This window comes from Nelusetta ayraudi, unplaced genomic scaffold (genome assembly GCF_046127955.1).
Source record: "Nelusetta ayraudi isolate G7.1 ecotype Tasmania unplaced genomic scaffold, CSIRO-AGI_Nayr_v1 ptg000079l, whole genome shotgun sequence".
Taxonomy (NCBI): domain Eukaryota; kingdom Metazoa; phylum Chordata; class Actinopteri; order Tetraodontiformes; family Monacanthidae; genus Nelusetta; species Nelusetta ayraudi.
In genome coordinates, this window is record NW_027466129.1 from 3282093 (window position 1) to 3298669 (window position 16577).

The 16577-nt window shown below is 49.0% G+C and overlaps 2 protein-coding genes and 1 long non-coding RNA gene across 4 annotated transcripts; 2 read left to right on the top strand and 1 right to left on the bottom strand.

Moving 5' to 3' along the window:
- The first annotated feature begins 41 nt into the window (after window positions 1-41).
- nup107 (nucleoporin 107) lies at window positions 42-8326 on the top strand. Its single transcript, XM_076044325.1, has 27 exons — window positions 42-181; window positions 787-869; window positions 990-1085; window positions 1191-1285; window positions 1489-1624; window positions 1752-1855; window positions 2294-2409; window positions 2508-2556; window positions 2660-2731; window positions 2842-2930; window positions 3522-3606; window positions 3668-3781; window positions 3967-4057; window positions 4171-4250; window positions 4472-4531; window positions 4632-4777; window positions 4930-4978; window positions 5075-5144; window positions 5238-5353; window positions 5435-5624; window positions 5725-5831; window positions 6301-6403; window positions 6515-6672; window positions 7156-7281; window positions 7362-7475; window positions 7629-7796; window positions 8100-8326. Exons 1-27 carry the CDS (start codon window positions 174-176, stop codon window positions 8205-8207), a joined length of 2733 nt encoding a protein of 910 aa, XP_075900440.1. The 5' UTR covers window positions 42-173; the 3' UTR covers window positions 8208-8326.
- Window positions 8327-8817: 491 nt separating this feature from the next.
- mdm2 (MDM2 proto-oncogene) lies at window positions 8818-15521 on the top strand. 2 transcript variants are annotated; one of them, XM_076044336.1, is made up of 13 exons: window positions 8819-9031; window positions 11233-11268; window positions 11671-11738; window positions 11820-11894; window positions 12103-12236; window positions 12338-12387; window positions 12683-12744; window positions 12831-12912; window positions 12997-13214; window positions 13311-13433; window positions 13545-13619; window positions 13722-13890; window positions 14026-15521. In XM_076044336.1, exons 3-13 carry the CDS (start codon window positions 11688-11690, stop codon window positions 14487-14489), a joined length of 1503 nt encoding a protein of 500 aa, XP_075900451.1. In that variant the 5' UTR covers window positions 8819-9031; window positions 11233-11268; window positions 11671-11687; the 3' UTR covers window positions 14490-15521. The 2 variants fall into 2 exon arrangements, with proteins under 2 accessions (XP_075900450.1, XP_075900451.1); XM_076044335.1 differs by having other exon boundaries at window positions 8818-9031; window positions 11671-11894.
- Window positions 11383-12113, bottom strand: LOC142900198 (uncharacterized). Its single transcript, XR_012928861.1, has 2 exons — window positions 11984-12113; window positions 11383-11909 (listed from the first exon to the last, which is right to left on the bottom strand). It is a non-coding gene; the product is annotated as an uncharacterized LOC142900198 (long non-coding RNA).
- Window positions 15522-16577: the final 1056 nt, after the last annotated feature.

Below are 16577 nucleotides of genomic sequence, written 5' to 3' on the forward strand. Positions count from 1 at the left end.
CTGCTTCGTCTGTGGCGCGCCGGGGGTAGTGCGGGGTGAGCATTTGCGCCCCCAAGCGGACCGGAGTATAGACGAGCGCGGAAGCTTTAAAAAAAATACGACGAAGAAGAACAAACCCAACGAAGAAGAAGTCTGCACCGCCTCGTGAAGCGGGAACTGACAGAGAGGCAACCATGGACTGGTATAATAACACATTTCTTACTCTGTGGTTCATCGTAGACTCTTTTTGTTCTGCCGAAGTCTTGACCGCTTGCTTGGCCGCGTAGCTCGTCAGTCAGCCGCTGCCCGCGTAAAATTGCTCTATTGTCATTAGGACGTTCATGCAGTGCGAATGCTAATTGGCTAAGCTAGTGCTGTAAGTTTGTGTACATCTGCCATGTCGACGTATAACGTCATTATAACATAACAGCGCTTGTTTTTTTCGCCGGTGTGGACGGAAATCAAACGTAGGACCTGTTACTGCTGCACGGTGTTCGGACTTGAGTTCAATTGATAGACTGTCATTAGCATTACTACCTTATTACTTTTGTTTAAACACAACACATGCATTACTATGAACAGGAAAACAGCTCATGTGCATCATGAGCGTGAAGGTCATTTCCACATTATCACCTCCCAAATTAAGTCTTGTTTTTTTTTGTTTTTTTTTTTAACTTCGGCCTTGAGTGCAGATACTTTTGCTACTTTATTGAAATATTAACGACGCTGATGTGAGATATGCTCTTCCCATGACGGATACTTTACAAATACGTCTTGGTTGGATTGTTATTTATTGTTGTCCTGCAGGGGTCAGAGTGAGCTGCTGTCGCCTGTCGTCAGAGAAGACCATGTGACCATTGCAGCTCGCCGGCTGAGCAAGAGGGTGGCCTGTATCCTCAAGCATAGAAATAGATTCTCCTTGTAACTCTTCACCACTGCGCCGACTCATTTTGCAGCTCTGAAATGTGTTCCGTATGTTGTCAGTATGTTTTTCTGACCGTTGCTCTCAGTCCCGTCGCCCGGCAGCGGCAGCCCCGTCCTCCCCGCGGTGACGCCGGCCCGCTCCGGGCTGAGGAACACACCCGCTTCTCTCTACAGGCAGGCTGGTAAAAACAACACTCGCGCAGAACAAGAACACGCCGCAGAAGCTGACGATTCTCCGGGATGGAAAAATCCTTTAATTTTTCTCGTCTCTTTCATCTCTGACTCAGTCACGCCCAGGGTTCCGGACGTGTCGGCCATTTTGGCTTCTGGCGGTCAAACGCCACGGTACACGCACACGCCGAGACACACGGTCGGCAGTCTGGTGAGACTCATGCACACACGTAGAGGCAGATTGTGACGTGACATTCCTTATCTTTTCCTCCGCTGCTTCGTCTGCGAACCTGGATCTCAGATTCCGCCAAATTCTCAGGACATTCTTTGTTGTGTGAGCTTGTGCCCCTCCAAAGAAAAAAAAAAAATCAAGAACACAGTATTCATCAGCGTGTTGGGTTTGTGTGCGTGTAGAACCTGAATGACAGCGACTGGACCAACAGCTTGTACCCGTCGCCGCAGTCTGGGATGGAGAACACCAGCTTCTTCACCAAGGACGTCGGCAACCTCAGCTCGGCACTGCTTAAGGAGGACGACCCCGGCGAGGGGGGTGAGCGAAACAAGCACACCTGAGCCGACCAGGGTGGAGGAGGGAGGGGGGTCTCTGTGTTAACGTCTCGATCCTTTTCAAACTCGAAAGGCGTTTCATTATTTATTTTTTCCTCCCCCCTCTTCAGTGGCTGCCAGTCTGTTCCCAGAGTTCCTCGGTGCCTTCCACAGAAACTCTTCTTCTGCAGTGTTTGAGCTGCTGGACGACTACCAGGCTCTGTGCCAGGACAAGGTAGGCCGCTGGGTTTTTTGGCTGTTTAGAGCCAATGGGCTGATTGGCTGGAGCCACATTAAAACAGCGCCCCCCCCCCTCCCCAACCTTTTTTGTACCATGTTTAAATAATGATGAGGGTCCAATGTGACCCATTTCTACATGAGAGAACAGTCGAAACACCCGAAACATTTATCCTCTGACTTTAAGTGCTATTTTTCAAACAGTCCTGCGGGGGGCGACTCATGTGGTCCTCGGGGGCTACTGTACCTGGTGACCGCATTGGTGTCCCCTGGTATAAAATAGGAAAAAAGTGTTGTTGTTTTTTGTTTTTTTTAAAAGTGTTTTTAACAAGCTTTCTCTAAAGGAGCTGGGACTTGTAGCTGGTTGACACAGCAAGACTGCCTCACCCGCTCAGACCTCCTACCTGTCGTCCCACTCACTGACCTGTGTTTCCAGGTGGACCTGCTGCAGACGGTCGTCCTCCGAGCAGGTCAGAGCAGCAAGGCGGCGGGTGTGCGCTGGCTGCTGCAGCAGGAGAGCTGCACCTGGAGACTGGTCACCTCACTGTACAGGTACTGGTCCAGTCTGTGGGTCCCACCTGTCTGTCTGTCTGTCTGGTACCTGATTCTCCTCCTCCTCCTCCTCCTCCTCCTCTCGCTCTCTGCTGCAGGGATCGGGTCCAGCTGGCGATGGAAGACGACATGATGACAGACATGGTTGTAAGTTTGAGCAGAACACACACACACCCACCCACACACACACACACACACACACACACACAGTTTTCCCCTTAACTGACAGTGATTGTGTGTCTGCATTGAGGTTCCCAGTGACAGCGAGAAGGTTGTGGTGGAGCAGCTCTTTCAGCATGACGCCATTACCAGGCAGAGTCAGGTAACACCAAGATGAGCGACTCAAACACACACACACACACACACAAATGCATTCTCAAACTGTATTTGTTGTGGTTAATCTTTGTTGCCTATGGGGGCGCCGCGACACAGCTGGTGGTGGATTGGCTGGAGAGCATCGCCAAAGATCAGATTGGAGACTTTTCGGACAACATTGAATACTACGCCAAAAACGTCTGCTGGTGAGTTTGCACCTGTGAAACGTATAAATCACTGGTTCTCAACTGGTGGAGTCCATGGATGTATTATAAAAACTGGAATGCCGGACTGGCAACATGCTGGCGTGCCGATTTCTCCCAGTGGCCACTTTAGGTACTGCAGTAAAAGAAATCGCATTGGCCAAAAAAGCATTTTTCCCATCGACTGCAATACAAAAATGAAGGCCTTTAAAACGGCTGACAGGACGACGGTGACCTGAAACGCGATTCATAGCAAATCTTTCTATTGTAGATTTTTCACTTCTGGTCTTTTAGTCGTTTAAAAAAAATGATAAATCCACAGCACAGAATTTATTCACAACGTGACGTCACGACGTCGTACGTGCTGCTGTGTCTCCGCTCATTGTGATTGAATTGTGTGTCCTGCAAAATCAATGACCATCATTTTCTCGATAAATATATATATATATAAACTGCCCACAAAGCTGAGACCCACATAAAACAGCTCCATGACCCACTTTTGGGTATGCGACCCACCAGTTGACAAACACTGGTATAAATTGTACAAGCCTTTGATGACAACCTCATTGTGTGCGCGTGTGTGTTTTTGTTCAGGGAGAACACACTTCACGCTCTAAAGATGAGGAGGAAGAGCAGCGCCAGCGGCGGCGCCGTCACACTTCCACTGGTCACTGAGCTGGTAGGTTCTGGAAACACTCGCACCGTCTCAAGACAGTCGTACTAACCTGTGTGTCTCCCAGGATCCGGACGCTCCTCTGCGGCAGCAGCGCCCCCTAGCGGACCTGGACCGTGAGGACGATGCTCGACTGCTGAAGAATCTGTTCACCCTGATCCGCGCTGGCATGACGGACGAGGTGAAGCAGGAAAACAGCAAGCAGCCGCTTCCCGAGACCCTTGACAGGTCTGGAGCTGCAACAGCAGGAGGTGTTAACTCTGTGTGTGTGTGTGTGTGTGTGTGTGTGTGTGTGTGTGTGTGTGTGTGTGTGTGTGTGTGTGTGTGTGTGTGTGTGTGTGTGTGTGTGTGTGTGTGTGTGTGTAGGCTCAGCGGCTGTGCAAGCGCTGTGGTCAAGCATGGAGGGCGGCGACGCTGGAGGGCTGGAAGCTCTACCACGACCCCAACATGAACTCAGGTAACCTTCTGACCTCGGGCCACCGGCCCTTCTGGTGGCGCTGCTGCTGCTGCTGCTGCTGCTGCTCATTATAATCATCGTCATCATCATGTTTCCGTGTATTCTGTGTGCAGGCAGCCAGAAGCTGCAGCCGGTGGAGGGGAACCCGCAGCGAGGCATCTGGAAGGCCTGCTGCTGGAGGATGGCTGAGGAGGTGAGAGACCAGAGAGACGTCTCACTCTGCAGGCCCCAGGCCTGTCTGTCTTCTTTAAATCACGGCTAAATGACCGTGTGTGTGTGTGTGTGTGTGTGTGTGTGTGTGTGTGTGTGTGTGTGTGTGTGTGTGTGTGTGTGTGTGTGTGTGTGTGTGTGTGTGTGTGTGTGTGTGTGTGTGTGTGTGTGTGTGTGTGTGTGTGTGTGTGTGTGTGGTTTCAGGAGCAGCTCAACAGATATGAGCGAGCCATCTACGCCAGCCTGAGTGGAAACCTCAAACCGGTACTGAACATCTGTTTGCTAAAAACCTGTCGCTGCTGATTGCGAACCTGGGCCAACACTGAGCGTGTGTGTGTGTGTGTGTGTCTGTTTTGCGTGTCAGATCTTGGCCGTGTGCGAGTCGTGGGAGGACTGCGTGTGGGCTCACTTCAGGGTGATGGTGGACTCGCTGGTGGAGAAGGAGCTGATGTCGTCGGGGATGGCTCAGCAGGAGGTGGAGACGCTGCCCCGCGAATACATGGAGGCCAAGTGAGAGACACACACACACATTCTCTGAGTCTTTGTACTGCTGACTCACTTTACCAGCCAGTGAGCACTTGGCACCATCTAGTGGACAGAACAGATACAGAATTCTAGCTATCAATGGACAACAGTCTGACGGTGTCGTCGTCTCCTTGCAGCTGGACTATGGAGAAGGTGTTCGAGGAGCTTCAGGCCACAGAGTCAAAGGTAAAAGCAAATAAATGAACAAACAAAACCCTCCCAATAATTTACCGATGTTGTACGCGGCACTCAAAAGCAGCTGCTTCTCTCTGCTGCCACTAGAGGGTGCTAGAGGAGACCAGGGAGCACTACCACCTCATCCAGAAGTTTGTCATCCTGGGGGACCTGGATGGTAAAGTTTGAAAGATTTCCGCCTGAGGGATGAACACATTTCAGTGCATTTCAATCGCCAGTCTTCCAAATCCACGCCTTCCGTCCCCGACAGGTCTGCTGGAGGAGTTTTCAGATTGGCTGACGGCCTCCAAGCCCCTCCCCTCGCACCTTTTGCGCTTTATGAGTCACCTCCTGCTGTTTTTCCGCTCTCTGGGTTTGGCGCTGAAGGTAAACCTCATCCGATTGGTTGATTCCCCCCCCCTTCAATCCCGTCATGCGGTCCTCACCTTTCCGTCTCGCCTTCGCCAGGAGGAGGTGTGCGTCGACGTGCTGAAGGCGTACGTCTCCCTGCTGATCCGGGACCAGCAGACGGAGCTGGTGGCCAGCTACGTCAGCCAGCTGCCAGCAGAGGTCGCCACCGTCCAGTACGCCACCTTCCTGGAGACGGTCACGCAGCCGGAGCTCCGCCCGCGCTGCCTGCAGCTCGCCACCGACGCCGGTGAGGCCGCGGGGAGGGGAGGGGGCGGGAAAGCGGTTTAAAGGGTGGAGCCAGGGAAGCGTGAGAGGAGCGAAGGAGTGAACGCCTGCTTCCTGTCTAGGTCTGGACGTCGCCGCCGTCACCAAGCTGGTGGTGGAGACGGTGAGGGAGCGAGACGAGAGCGACTTCACGCACCACAGCCAGACGCTGGAGATCGGAACCACCAAGGTGCTTTAAAACAAATAATCCCAGACACCAGCTGCATTCCCATGACACGTTTTTCGCATAATAACTGCGATATTTCTAAAATTTCAACAAAGTACAATTGCGATTTGCAGGTGTTTCCATTGAATTGTGTGAAGCGTGTAAGCCGTAATTTTCTAAAATCTCGTCCCACCAGATTTTAGAGAATTACGTTTGCTTTTGTTGGTTTACATTCGTTTGCTGTCATACTCGTAGGACAATTAAAAAAATGTTGGTTTTCCTACTCTATCTATCTATCTATCTATCTATCTAGTTGAAGAATGTTACTATAGCAAGGGTCTTGCTCTTGGTGGGCTGCCGTCTTGCGTCACTGTCATGTTTTTAGGGAAGCCCTGAAAATGAAACGCGCTGTCAGACGAGCTACCTTAAAATTTTTATATACTGGACCTTTAACAACGAGATGAGTTTGCTGACGCTGTCGCCGCTCCGACAGGACGACTCCAAGAAGATCGACGTCATCGACTGGCTGCTCTTCGAACCCGCCCATCGAGCCGAGGCCCTGAAGCAGTCCAACGCCATCATGAGGAAGTTCCTGGGTAGTGCACCGTTTGTCCCTCGACACACCTGGTTTCTGAACTGCTGCTGCTGCTGCTGCTGCTGCTGCTGCTGCTGCTGCTGTTAACCACGACGGCCTGCTTGTCATCCAGCACTGCAGAAACACGACGCAGCGAAGGCCGTCTTCTCCAAAGTGCCCGACGACTCCATCAGGGAGGTCTACCGCCAGTGGGCAGAGCTCGGCCAGACCACGGTGCCCCCCGAGGACGAGAACGCCATCAGGGAGCACCTGTGCATCCGAGCCTACCTGGTCAGCAGCGCCGCGACGCCGCCACCAGTGTCTGCTAGAACAGAGAGGATCACGTTCGTTCAGATCAAGATCAGATTTGATTATTATAAGGCACTTTTCATCCAAAAGACAATGCAACACAAAGTGCTGGACAAAAAATAAAATGCAACAGAAATGCCACAGACCATGAAAACCCACCCACTCCTCACATCGCAGAAACAGTCAGGATAGTAAAAATGGCAGGGCACTGAGGAACCACCATAGGGAATCATCAACACTGGTAGGAGTGGCCAGGGTGACTCCCCCAAGTGGGCAACACCACCCAGTGTACAGGTCCCCCATGAACCAACACTGGGGCTAAGATATGAGACAGGACAGTTTAAAATGTGTTTAAACTAAACTAATGTATAAAAATAGACTTAAAAGCAAAATGAGGATGGAATACAATAGTATGAAAAGTCGCTGCTGTATAAGCGCTGTTGTGTCGTGTCAACTGTGTTGCAGGAAGCCCATGAGGCGTTCACTGAATGGTTCAACCACAGCGGCGGCGCCCCCCAGAAGCCGGCACCCGTCCCCGAGGCCAAGTTCACCGAGAGAGTCGCCAACGAGATGAGAGAGGAGGAGTACCAGGTAAAAAGAAAACAAAAATGGAGCATCACTTTACCCAGACGGGTCGTTAAAGTGTGTATGTCTGTGTGTGTGTTCTCCAGACCTCTCTGGCAGCCTGGTCGAGTCGCCTTGAAGTTCTCACCAAAGACGTCAAAGAGAGAATTTACAACGTGCTGCTGTTTGTAGATGGAGGCTGGATGATTGACACCAAACAGGTACCTGCGACAGGAAGTAGCACAAGGAGAGGAAGAGAGAAAGAAGTTCAGCTGAAGAAGTTCTCTCATTATGTGTCTCAAGCTGAATCATTATTTTAAACAGAATTCTAATTCACATACTGAAAGGAAAAGTGTGTGTGTCATTGTCTGCAGGACTCTGAGCAGGATGCTGAGCGCAGCCACCAGATGGCGGCACTGCGCTCCCTGTGCCTGCCCCGCCTCACCTTCCTGCTGCTCAGCGTGCTGCAGAACTCCTCCAGACACCAGGAGGCGCTGCGGCTCGCCGACATCATCTCTTCCGATCAGAATTGCCTCTACCAGGTGAGCGTTGCGTTGCTACAGCTAACACGTCTTCTCTTCTTTTCTTTTTTTAATATTTTATCTGCACTGGAAGCCAAACAAAGGGATTGTTAATCATGCCACCAGGCTCTCGGCCTTGTTCATTGACGAGCCGTTTACGACCTTCATCATCTGACTCCAATTCAGACCTGATGAGGTTTTGATCTTCACTGATTAGCTTTTGTTTTTGAAAGACAACGTGTTTAATTCTAATGATCGAGACCAGATTTGAAAGGTTTTGCTTGTTTCGTGAGCTGTGGTCACTGACCTGTGTCAATATCTCAGGTTTTCTCCAAAGAGGAGCTGCAGAGGTTCCTTCAGAAGCTGCGTGACTCTTCACTCTGCCTGTTGGACCGCGGACTCGACCCCCTGGGCTACGAGCTGCAATCATAAACACAACAAATGCACACACAAACACATTATTGTTAAAATTTTCTTAACGTTCAGTTTTCTTTTGATTGTAATATTTGATGTTTCCTTTTGCAAAATAAAAATCTCTTTCCTGTTCTGTATATGGGTGAGATTTGTTTTGAACTGACTGAATTAAGTTGAAACTTAAACTTGACTTAAATGTCTCTATCTTTTACCTGATCAATGCGCAGAAATTCCTTGATTAATGGGTTTTAAGTTAACACCCATTAATCAAGGAGTTTTTTCTTAATTGTTAAAACTTTTAACAATTAAGAAAAGAGTAAAGACAACACAGAGGGTTTTGAGAAATAAAACGAGGAGCACCAGCTGCAGTTTCACACCAATACCAGCAGGGGGCCTCGCCTGTCGGCCAGTATCAGCGCTGCTGAGGCAGGCATCTCGTCATCCCGAACGACCACATGATTGGTGCAACAGAAGCCGTGTGGGGTTAAAAAATAACACCACGCATAGAACGAAGTTGTCCCAACTTTAATCACAGATTAAAGAAAGGGGGAGGGGGGCTACTATATGAATACATGTCAGGTTAGCCCTCCACATACCAATATATATTTTTATGAGGCAAAATTGTTTTAAAAAATAAAATAAAAATTACACCCCCCTTCACCCCCCCGAAGTGTGGGAACGGGTTGAAACGGAACGCAGCCTGAGCTCACGGCCCACAAATTCGAACGAGCCACTCAAATATAAACACACCGATGACCCGCTAGCCTTGGCATCTGTAAATTCTTACAAAAAAGCTTCATTGGATTAGAACGTTACTATATTATTTAAAGGAAGCCGCAAAGGTATGCACACCGCTGCTATTGTTTTACTACGCTATGGTTGAACGTTGTTAACAGCTCCGTTTTAAACGCTAGAGCAGGTGGCTAGAAGCGTGCTAGTAGGCCGCAGAGCCTCGGGCTTCAGTGGCCGTATCAGCCAATGAGGTTAGCTAATGTCAAACAGCATGACATTACCCCCTGGACGATTTTAAGTACCGTTAAGTTGCAGTTTTAATTTAAGTTTTGTTCAGCGTGCAGGTTAACGTAGTTCTCAACGCTTGTGTTGGCTAACGCTGCTCTAAAAGTTGGTGGGATGCTAACATCCGGGCTAGCCGCAGCTTAACTTTATAAATGTGTAGCTTAGTTAGATTTGTCCGTGGCTGCAATTTTGATTTTGTGCTATTCTTGAACAAAGAAAAGTAGATGTTGAAACGGTTCTCTCAGTAGAACTGTTGTTAATTGAAGATGATGGCTGTGTGGTGGGCAGTCAGGACAACATCCCGGACATGTTCAGGCTAGGCTAACTTTGGCAGCTAAGAGCTGCAGTTAGTACCAGTGTTGTCGGAATATGAGCACCACACCACTCCACCCCCTCTCCCTAACTGGGCCACCACCGGACTGATAATGAAGGTGTGATATGCGAATGTGTGTCTACGACGGACGATCAAGACTAAAACAAAGTCTTCGGTGTGTCTGTGTACAGTCAGCATGTGACGTCACGGAGCGGGACAAGTCCGGACATATTTACCTCCTCTGCACGTTTGTCGGTGTCGTAACAGAAAGTGTCCACCAGCTCCACTGGTGATGTGATGTGTTGAACTGAGGTACAGCTTGTACATTGCACACCTTGGGATGAAAAATAAGCGCTACGTCACTTTGGAATGTTTGGAATGGCGACGTTTGTGACGCCATTTAGCAACATGGTCAAAAGTCAACCTTTGTGACTCGCAAGTCTTGAACCTCTGCGCATTAAGTATTGTTTCGATTTATGTATTTAGTCTAAATATTAACCTCGTGATCTACCGAGCTTTGAAGAAAAAAAAAAACAACCCAGTGTGAATATAATAAGTCCTTGTCCTTGCAACTTATGTTACAAATAATTTTGCTCCTGTCACGTGATGTGATGTGACACATAGGAAGTTGTTTGTTGCAGCCTGAGGGTCAGTATATCCTGTACTCTGTAGTCAGCTGATGTTTACTACTCTTGAGGACACTTGCTGCGTCTCATCGTGACTTGATTACGCCTTTTGTTTTTTGTGATGTTGTATTTTCACCTAATTGACGTCTGATCACCTCATCAAATATGTAAAACAAAGCCAATATCTCGTTTCCTGTGTTGACAGAAATGTTCAGTTTTATTTTAAGTGTTTTAAATCCCTTAGAAAGTATAGCAAATATATTCTCATCTGACTTTTTTGTTGTTGTTGTTTATTTCACATATTACTCACAAATACACAACCAGTCAAAAGTTTGGACACACCTGTTTCTCTTTCTCTTTACTGCTTTCTACACTGTAGATACACACTGAAATATATGACCAAAAATTTAATTTCTAAACTTTACGTTATAAATATTTTATATGAAGGGTGGCTATTCTAGATCATCTAAAATATAAAACTTGATTAAGTTATTTAACTTTTTTGTTTTAATTCATATTCCATATGGGTTCCTTCATAGTTTTGATGCCTTGAGTGAAAATCTACAATTTATACAGTCATGAAATTAGAAGAAAAACCATTACATCAGAAGCATGTGTCCAAACTTTCAACTGCTAGCGTAAGGTAATTTGTCTTCATTTGTTCTTTTTTGTAAGTATTTACAAAAGACTTGTACGAGTGTATTAGGCGTTAATTAACCTATGACAGAAGTCCAGCCAGCCGGGTGTGCCTCCACTCCCCCTCGGTCTCTGAGGAGTTTCACTTCACGCAGTCTCAGATGAGATGATTAACCTGGTTGTCCCTGGTTAGTGTGGTGACTCAGCGCTGTGAGTCAAGACAATGTTGGACTAGTCCCGGCATGCCTGCATACAGCCGCTGCCACTGCCACTGCATGATTCAATCAGCTGTTCCTGCTGGTAGTAAACACACGCTGACTCAGCCAGCCCCAGTGTGCGTGGCTCTGACAGCTGGGCCGGTCTAGTCTCAACATGTCTCACTGGGTGTATAAGAGGCCGGTGCGCTCTCTGCTGCCTTCTCATTGCACTTTATCTGCTCTGTGTTGCACAGGATGGACTGCTGATTCTCTCGGTCTGCACACAACAGGTAAGGAAGGATTCCCGCTATTCCTGATGAACGACAAGGAAGTAGTCAAAATTGTTGTGGATTGTGAGAGATGTTTTGGGTGTAGTTTCAGAAGGACAGGAGACTGAAAGGGTGCAGTGTGATTGTTTATTTGGAATATTGTGAAAAATTCAGGAATGTTTTTTCTTCAGCAAAAACACTTTCTTCTTCTGTACAATAGTTACAGATCTAGAATGTTAGAACATGGAATTATTTTAAAGCCAAGACAGACTTTATAAATACTACAAAGACACAAGCCACACAAGTTAGAGCCGCACATTTTCAAATGTCGCTTTGCTTTGGTCAGCAGTAACATTTGCTGGAGTTTTGACTTCTCAAGTTGCTCTTCAAACAAACCGGTGATTGGCGGCGTTTTGTCTTCAGGAGGAACCAGCCCGACAATGTCAGCTGACAGAGAACCCAGATACGACGCCTTGGATGACAACAGACTGGTGAGTGGCGGCAACGGTGACGTCCTGCTGGACTGTCGTCCGCTTCCCGTCCCGCTCACGGCCTCCTGTGTGCGCGTGCAGGTCCGGCCCAAGGTGGAGTTCCACAGTCTGCTGCAGCATGCCGGAGCCACCAAAGATGTCTTCACGATGAAGGAGGTGGGTAGTCCGAACCTTCAGACCTTCAGTCTGAACTTTCAGTCTGGACCTCCAGCTTCAGCCTGAACCTTCAGTCCGAACCTTCAGACCTTCAGTCTGAACTTTCATTCTGGACCTCCAGCTTCAGCCTGAACCTTCAGACCTTCAGTCCGAACCTTCAGACTTCCAACCTGGACCTCCAGCCTAAACAGTTGTTCTCTACCTGCAGGTGATGTTCTACCTGGGCCAGTACATCATGGAGAAGCAGCTGTACGACCAGACGCAGCAGCACATTGTGCACTGCTCCCAGGATGCACTGGGGCGGGTGCTGGGAGTCGACAGTTTCTCGGTGAAGGAGCCTCGGTGAGTTGTTTGTTTTTTTGTGGCCACTGTTTTTTTGTCGTTCCCTGCAAGGCTCTCTGCTCGGTTCCTTACAGCATCATGTTTTCACTTTTCTCTCTCAGCGTTCTGTTTGCCATGATCAGCAAGAACCTGGTGGCCGTCCAGAACCCAGGTAGGAAGGAGAACCTCAGCTTTTCTCTGAGCCCAGGAGGGGGCGCTGTAACTGTCAGACTCGCACTGTGTGAAGTGGGGACGTCTGCGGTCGCATGCAGATGGATTCAGTAGTGGATTGATTCAGTCTTTTTTTGAGTCAGTAGATTGATTCCTTAGTTGTTGGATTCAGTTGATTGATTCCGTAGTTGTTGGATTCAGTTGATTGATTCCGTAGTTGTTTGAGTCAGTAGTTGATTGAGTCAGTAGTTGATTGAGTCAGTAGTTGATTGAGTCTGTCTGTCTCGCTCTCTCAGAGTCTCCATCGTCGAGCTCCAGCCAACAGCAGCACAGCGACAGTCAGGTGGAAAAGACAGAGGTAACACACACACACACACACACACCTGAGAAGAATCAAATGAACCACAGGGAGGCTTTGTGTTAAACGCAGTGTTTTCCTCCCAGGAGGGCGAGTGTGGAAGCTGCTCCACGTCCCCTGACAGGAGGAGTCGACGGAGGAGGAGGAGCCGCAGGAGCAGCGAGCCAGGTGAGCAGCAGCAGCACCACCACCTCCACCTCTGCAGAGCCCAAAGAGAGAGTAATCTAAGCTCCACCCACTGCCTGTCCTTAGGCCCCTCCCAGCAAGCAGAGAACCAGAGGGAGGCGCAGGAGGAGGGAGAGGAGGAAGAGAGGGATGACGAGGAGGAGGGCGAGGAGGAGGGGAGGAGGAAGAGGAGGAGGTCCGACAGCTACTCCCTCACCTTCGATGGCAGCCTGTCCTGGTGTGTGATTGGCGGGCTGGGCGGTGGTGGGCGGGACCGACACAACAGCCAATCGTCAGACAGCACGGTGAGAGAGAGAGAGACACACACACACACGGGATGTAATTAGTCTGCGTTGTAGATGAAACTAAGTGTGTGTGCGTGTGTGTGTGTGTCCCGCCAGGCCGAGGCCGAGGCCGCCGAATCGGACTCCGACTCGGACCACTTCAGCGTGGAGTTCGAGGTGGAGTCGATCGCCTCGGACGACTACGACGAAGACGACGCCTCGCTGTCCGCTGACGACCAGGTAGCAGCAGCGGCGACGCCACCTGGCCACACCAACGAAGAAGAAACCCCCAGAACACATCAAAGTCATTAATACGTGTGTGTGTGTGTGTGTGTGCGCGCACGCGTGCAGGTGTACGAGCTCACCATCATCGAAGCCGAGGACGACGACGACTCGTTTGACGAAGACACTGAGATCAGCGAGGCTGTAAGTCTGTGGACACACACACACACACACACACACACACACACACACACAGTTTCAGACAGACACTCTTAGCCTGACCGTGAGTGTGTGTGTATGTCTCAGGACTACTGGCGGTGTCCCAAGTGCGACGAGCTCAACCCCCCCCTGCCCAGGAACTGCCTCCGCTGCTGGACGCTACGACAGGATTGGCTGCCGGAGGAGCTCAAGAAGTCGGCCTCCTCCAGCCCCAAGCCCCTCCCCCCGAAGCCCAGTGACCAATCAGCCACCCTGGGTGGGTCTGCTCTCCCCCTTCCCTTCCTCCTCCTCCTGTTCCTCTTCTTTCTCCTCCCCTCCTCCCCCTCCTCCTCCTCGATCTCCACTGGTTGCTCTTGGTCTGAGCCGCTGTCTCTCTCTGCTCCTGCTGCAGGTTCTGATGGCGAGGAGCACGACGGCGTCGACGTCCCCGACTGCAAGCAGCCTCAGACTCCGCCCCTGTCGCAGTGCCTGGAAGACTCCGCCCCCCTGTGCGGCGCCGACTCCTCCGCCCCTGACTTGGCCTCCCAGGAGCTCCTCCTCTCCTCCTCACAGCCCTCCTGCTCGGAGTCGCAGCCTTCCTCCTCCTGCTTGTCGGACTCCCAGGAGTTGCTCCCCTCGGAGGCCCCGCCCCCGGAGCTGGAGCGCAGCGTGTCGGCCGAGTGGCGGCTGCCCGAGTCGTGCCTCGACCCGTGTCTCATCTGCCAATCGCGACCCAAGAACGGCTGCATCGTGCACGGCCGCACGGGTCACATGATCTCCTGCTACCTGTGCGCCCGCAAGCTCAAGAAGAGGAACAAGCTGTGTCCCGTGTGCCGCATGCCCATCCAGTCGGTCATCCTCACCTATCTGAGCTGAGCTGGGGCTTCCCCCCCCTCCCTCACCAGCCATTCACCTCCCCGGACCACCAGAAACCTCAGTCCCCTTCCTGTTTCTCTGCCTTCGGAACTGCAACCTGCACTTTCTCCAACATCCCCTCTACTTAAACATCACCACCACCTCCCACTGGAGCGACCCAGTGCTGCCATCTCCTGGCTGCAGAGAGACAAGACACTTCTAGATTGACCGGAGCTACCTCGACTCGCGCTGAACTGTAGTTGAGAGGGCAAAGAAAAACTATTTTTTTTGGTTCAGTTCACTTTCTTGTTCTACAGTTACAGCACATCTGAGCAGACAGGTGGTGCTATTGGTGTCGGATCCTTTTCGCCTGTTTTGGGGTTGAATATTGAGGCAGCACCGTTTTTATTTCTTTTTTCTGTTATTATTATGGAGGTTTTTGTGTTTTCCAGAAATGATTTTGTTCTATTTAAATGCTCCATGCATTTGTTATATTAAAAGGTTGCACGCAAATCTCACAGATTTCTAACAGAAATGTGTTAATTTATCAGTACTTTGCAGAACAGTACAGAATTAAGAATAAATTAAAATATTTAATTAAAAGGGCCGCCGCTCACTACACGTCTGTCCTTTCATTTAATGTTTTCAAAAATAATTTTTAAGAGTCTTTTTTACTGAGTATTTTATACATTTAAAAAGAGTGGATTTTATTTCTTGGAAGCCTCTAAAGACAGAATTGTAGCTCGCAGTAATCCAAAGTGCTGCTTGATTATTTATTCAAAGTTTATGTTCGATGCTGTCTAATGCAACGCCTGTTGTCTACGTTCTTTCAAAAAGAAGAAGAATGTCTAAAATGTGAAATTTCTGATTTTCACTTGAGTCTATGGGCTGAACTTACAGAAGCGCATTGCATTCACTGGACAAAGAAAAATGAGGCATCTTATCTGGAAATTACGAGGAGGTGCCTCTTTTTTTTTAATCCAGTGAATACAACGCACTAATGTATGAATGCAATTTAACATCTGCCTCAATAAAACTTGGTCCTTGGACGTGGCCTGAGTAGATCAGTTCATCTAATTATCCACTTCATTTCATATGTTGTTAAAACACGCACAACATTTTTTTTAATCCCCAGATAGAACAGTTAACCTTTTTATATGGAGCCAAACAAGTTTTGCTTCAACCTGAATATAGAACAAATCAAAGCTTAAGGCATTTATTATTCAGTTTATCCCGTTTCTAATATTAAATACAATCTAATTTCTCTATCGCACAAAATCTTCACTAAAACACGTTCTACATGCTCCTAATCAGGAGCCGGCTCTGTTCTGGTCTCTTGGTTCGTTCGCGATCGACCCCTCATCAGTTTTACCTGGCTGGGTGGATCCGTATCTGTTCTGCTGCTTGGTCTCTGTGCAGCCAATGAGTCCTGGATACCCGCGTTTTGGAATGGTTGAACTCGGCTCACTCGTTCATCCTGGATGTCGGAATCCTACTTTCTCGGTGAAAACATGACGACAAAGTGAAACACAGCCACAAATATACAAAATATATAAAATGTTAGGGTTTGATAAATAGATAAATACCGATTTGAACAAGTCTAAATGATGCCCCAAAGTGTTTTAATTAGCAACAGCTATTTATTTTATAAAAGAAAATAAATAAAAAATAAAAAGGGAAGAAAGTGTGAGGACAAACCCTACCGCACCAACACAAAATAGTAATATAAAAATGTTAGCGTTTTGCTAGTTTCACTCATTGTGCGGGTCGATTTTCCTCGTCTTTTAACTAGACTGTTCACGAATCACGACAGCGATTAGCCGAACGAGCTAACAGCTCACGACAGCGATTAGCCGAACGAGCTAACAGCTAAATGCATGAACAAGGCGAGAAGAACAGCAAAACATTGACAACATGGCTTTAGCCCAACAACAACAACACTCACCCTTGTGTTGGCCGAAGTGCTCAGCAGCTCTCAGGTGTTCTCACCTGGTGGCGCTCGTCCAGCCAATCACCGACGCTTGCAGTGCGACGTGCCACCGCCTGGTGGCGCCCATTCTAGTTGGGAAGAGCAGTAAACCGCAAGTTCTCTTTTGTTTGCGAGTTCAC

Excerpts from the sequence above, each read along its gene's own strand:
- mdm2 (XM_076044335.1), top strand. The coding sequence starts at position 11,688 with ATGTCAGCTGACAGAGAACCCAGATACGACGCCTTGGATGACAACAGA. Across the intron at positions 12,237-12,337 it reads TTCTCGGTGAAGGAGCCTCG|CGTTCTGTTTGCCATGATCA; the intron begins GTGAGTTGTTTG and ends TTTCTCTCTCAG. Across the intron at positions 13,620-13,721 it reads ACACTGAGATCAGCGAGGCT|GACTACTGGCGGTGTCCCAA; the intron begins GTAAGTCTGTGG and ends TGTATGTCTCAG.
- nup107 (XM_076044325.1), top strand. Across the intron at positions 5,354-5,434 it reads CTCTGGGTTTGGCGCTGAAG|GAGGAGGTGTGCGTCGACGT; the intron begins GTAAACCTCATC and ends CGCCTTCGCCAG. Across the intron at positions 6,673-7,155 it reads TGTGCATCCGAGCCTACCTG|GAAGCCCATGAGGCGTTCAC; the intron begins GTCAGCAGCGCC and ends ACTGTGTTGCAG.